Source organism: Triticum aestivum, chromosome 6B, assembly GCF_018294505.1.
Source record: "Triticum aestivum cultivar Chinese Spring chromosome 6B, IWGSC CS RefSeq v2.1, whole genome shotgun sequence".
NCBI classification, from domain to species: domain Eukaryota; kingdom Viridiplantae; phylum Streptophyta; class Magnoliopsida; order Poales; family Poaceae; genus Triticum; species Triticum aestivum.
In genome coordinates this window covers 513,909,504-513,913,336 of record NC_057810.1, presented here as the reverse complement: position 1 = coordinate 513,913,336, position 3,833 = coordinate 513,909,504, and the positions used below count along the sequence as shown (strand labels likewise).

Below are 3,833 nucleotides of genomic sequence, written 5' to 3'. Positions count from 1 at the left end.
AATGGACTATCACATATAGATATATGTAGACATATGTTTTAGAGTGTAGATTCACTCATTTTGCTCCGTATGTAGTCATTTGTTGAAACATCTAGAAAGACAAATATTTAGGAATTGGAGGGAGTAGCAAAATGAGTGAACCCGGCTGGTTGGTTTATTTGCTGCCAATCGAGCAACAGATGTCTAGTCCTGTGAAAAACAACTGGCAGTAGCAAAAGGCGTGCATGTCGTCAACCCGGCACCCCCGTGCGAAAGCAAGCAAAGCACTGCGCCCGGAGCGACATGGACAAGTCACGTTTCCCTGTGGTGAAAGTTGAGAAGTGGCATCTACTTGGGGCAGTAGATGGAGTTGGTCGACCCAACGGTCCCAAACACCGTCCCAACTAACAAAACAAGCTTTGGCCTCTGATCCGTGTGACATGGGCTCGTGTCTCTCCCAAGGCCCAACCAAGACGTAGCAAGCCCCAATTAACTAGTATCGGCCAGAGCTTAGCCGCACGGCACATGGCGCTGCCAGGCCGCACGCCGACATCGCTTCTTCAAGGCGGCCGGCTCGAGCTGGCCGGAGTCGCCGCGGCGTTATTGTTTCCGCTTCGATCGTGTCCCTGCATGCACAGCTGCACTGCACTGCATCGCCTCTACCCATGCACAACACAGCACCGGCGCGTTGGTACGTACAGTGCTGTACAGGGAAGGGAAGGGTGCATGGTGGGTTGATGATGGACGGACGGACGGATGGATCTCCATTTAAGCGTCTCCACCCCCCCCCCCCCCCCCCCCCCCCCCCCCCCCCCCCCTTGAATGCATTCAATGGGCTCCCCCCTCTCCACCGTTGTTGGGTAGGCAGGCGATCGAAGGCGGGCGATTGGCCTTGGCTGACCAGTTGGTTTCTCCTTTGCTTGGGCCAGTTGGGCGCGCCCTGGTCGCTGGGTCGACCGCCCACCCAGCGACCCCGGCGGCAATTTATGGCCCACCACCCCCGCCCCCGTTTCTTCGTTTGCTCATCGGTCCAGAGCCCGGTCACTAACACACGCAAAGAAATGAAAAAGAAAAGGAAAACACAAGGCTAGCTCTCTCCCTCGGAGTACGTATATGCAGGTATCCTGCTATAGATCGTAGTAGTACTGCCCCTGCATGCAGCTACAGCGAGGCGCGCTGGCAGGCTACCAATAAATTGCCAGCCATCTCAACCAACTCTCGACACTGCACTGCTCCCATCGATAACCCACCACTTCTATAAAACCCTAGTCTCCCCCTTCCATCCTCCTCGATCGCTCGCTCCATGTGGAGTCACTTATTACGGCCAGCCAGCACCTTAACTCGGCGATCCACCCCTTGGATCCACTCTACCTAGCTCGCTAGCCAGCGGGGTACATACACGCACGCACGTACGCGCGTACGTACACTCGCAGAGCTTGCTCCAGGGAGGCCAGCAATGGAGGTGGGGACGTGGGCGGTGGTGGTGTCGGCGGTGGCCGCGTACATGGCGTGGTTCTGGCGGATGTCGCGCGGGCTGCGCGGGCCGCGGGTGTGGCCCGTGCTCGGCAGCCTGCCCGGCCTGGTGCAGCACGCCGAGGACATGCACGAGTGGATCGCCGGCAACCTGCGCCGCGCGGGCGGCACGTACCAGACCTGCATCTTCGCCGTGCCCGGGGTGGCGCGCCGCGGCGGCCTGGTCACCGTCACCTGCGACCCGCGCAACCTGGAGCACGTCCTGAAGGCGCGCTTCGACAACTACCCCAAGGGCCCCTTCTGGCACGGCGTCTTCCAGGACCTGCTCGGCGACGGCATCTTCAACTCCGACGGCGACACCTGGCTCGCGCAGCGCAAGACGGCCGCGCTCGAGTTCACCACTCGCACGCTCCGCACGGCCATGTCCCGCTGGGTCTCGCGCTCCATCCACGGCCGCCTCCTGCCCATCCTGGCCGACGCGGCCAAGGGCAAGGCGCACGTGGATCTCCAGGACCTCCTCCTCCGCCTCACCTTCGACAACATCTGCGGCCTGGCCTTCGGCAAGGACCCGGAGACGCTCGCCCAGGGCCTGCCGGAGAACGAGTTCGCCTCCGCGTTCGACCGCGCCACCGAGGCCACGCTCAACCGCTTCATCTTCCCGGAGTGCCTGTGGCGCTGCAAAAAGTGGCTGGGCCTCGGCATGGAGACCACGCTGACCAGCAGCATGGCCCACGTCGACCAGTACCTCGCCGCCGTCATCAAGAAGCGCAAGCTCGAGCTCGCCGCCGGCAACGGCAAATGCGACACGGCGGCGACGCACGACGACCTGCTCTCCCGGTTCATGCGGAAGGGTTCCTACTCGGACGAGTCGCTCCAGCACGTGGCGCTCAACTTCATCCTCGCCGGCCGCGACACCTCCTCCGTGGCGCTCTCCTGGTTCTTCTGGCTCGTGTCCACCCACCCTGCGGTGGAGCGCAAGATCGTGCGCGAGCTCTGCTCCGTTCTCGCCGCGTCACGGGGCGCCCATGACCCGGCATTGTGGCTGGCGGAGCCCTTCACCTTCGAGGAGCTCGACCGCCTGGTCTACCTCAAGGCGGCGCTGTCGGAGACCCTCCGCCTCTACCCCTCAGTCCCCGAGGACTCCAAGCACGTCGTCGCGGACGACTACCTCCCCGACGGCACGTTCGTGCCGGCCGGGTCGTCGGTCACCTACTCCATATACTCCGCGGGGCGCATGAAGGCGGTGTGGGGGGAGGACTGCCTCGAGTTCCGGCCGGAGCGATGGCTGTCGGCCGACGGCACCAAGTTCGAGCAGCACGACTCGTACAAGTTCGTGGCGTTCAACGCCGGGCCGAGGGTATGCCTGGGCAAGGACCTAGCCTACCTGCAGATGAAGAACATCGCCGGGAGCGTGCTCCTCCGGCACCGCCTGAGCGTGGCGCCGGGCCACCGCGTGGAGCAGAAGATGTCGCTCACGCTCTTCATGAAGGACGGGCTACGGATGGAGGTACGTCCACGCGACCTCGCCCCCATCCTCGACGAGCCCTGCGGCCTGGACGCCGGCGCCGCCACCGCCGCCGCAGCAAGTGCCACAGCGCCGTGCGCGTAGAAGACCTGGCACCGGCACGCGCCATGCATGAATCGTGCGTGCTAGCTGTTGAAGGGACGCCGGACATTGAATGTGTAGATAGGGCAGCAGTGCAAGACCGTAAGTAAAATTGATGATGGGTTTGGTGACAACATTGAAGTCACTCCTTTCCAGAATTTACGACCCGGATAGGAGAAACAGGGAAACTTTGCAGATCACAAGATCTAGCCAGCGGGGGATCTGATCGTTTTGCGTGTGCTCAGAGCACGGGTGCATGGGAGACCAAGGAGGAAACCAAAAAATAACAGAAACAGAGTGAGCAATAATTTGTGATTGTAGCCACGGGAGAGAAGAGTAAATTCATATTTGTTTGCAGTAGCTCGGTGTTGGTGACCAGATCGTAGCCAACTATTCTATTCTATTCTATTTTTTGGAGATGGTTTTTCAAAGCCGTGTACCCTTATTCTGTTCTTAGAGAGTTCATATCTTGTCCAAGAAACTTGTAAGTAGACGTAGTACGTACTCAAGGTTGTTTGCTTCTTTGACATCATGTTCATCCATGACAAGTTTCTTCTTTAGGAGTCTGATTTGCTGCAGTACGTTTCTAGCTTCTCTAGCTAGCTAAGCTTGGTGCTCGATCTGCATGACGATGACATTGACTCTCGTGCATGCATATATCGGTGCCTTCATGGAGGTTTGTTGCGCGCCGTCCGATCTGGTGAGGGATAGCGACCAAGAATCTCAGGTGCGTAAAAGTTTGATGTGGATGGCTCCCAACATCAACATGCACATA

The 3,833-nt window shown here is 59.6% G+C and overlaps 1 protein-coding gene across 1 annotated transcript; it reads left to right on the top strand.

Annotated features, from left to right (window-relative positions):
- The first annotated feature begins 1,218 nt into the window (after nt 1-1,218).
- Nucleotides 1,219-3,585, top strand: LOC123137723 (cytochrome P450 86A2). The gene has a single exon (XM_044557565.1). It carries the CDS (start codon nt 1,436-1,438, stop codon nt 3,059-3,061), a length of 1,626 nt encoding a protein of 541 aa, XP_044413500.1. The 5' UTR covers nt 1,219-1,435; the 3' UTR covers nt 3,062-3,585.
- Nucleotides 3,586-3,833: the final 248 nt, after the last annotated feature.

Bases quoted from the DNA above. Each gene is read 5' to 3' on its own strand.
- LOC123137723 (XM_044557565.1), top strand. From the start codon at position 1,436: ATGGAGGTGGGGACGTGGGCGGTGGTGGTGTCGGCGGTGGCCGCGTAC.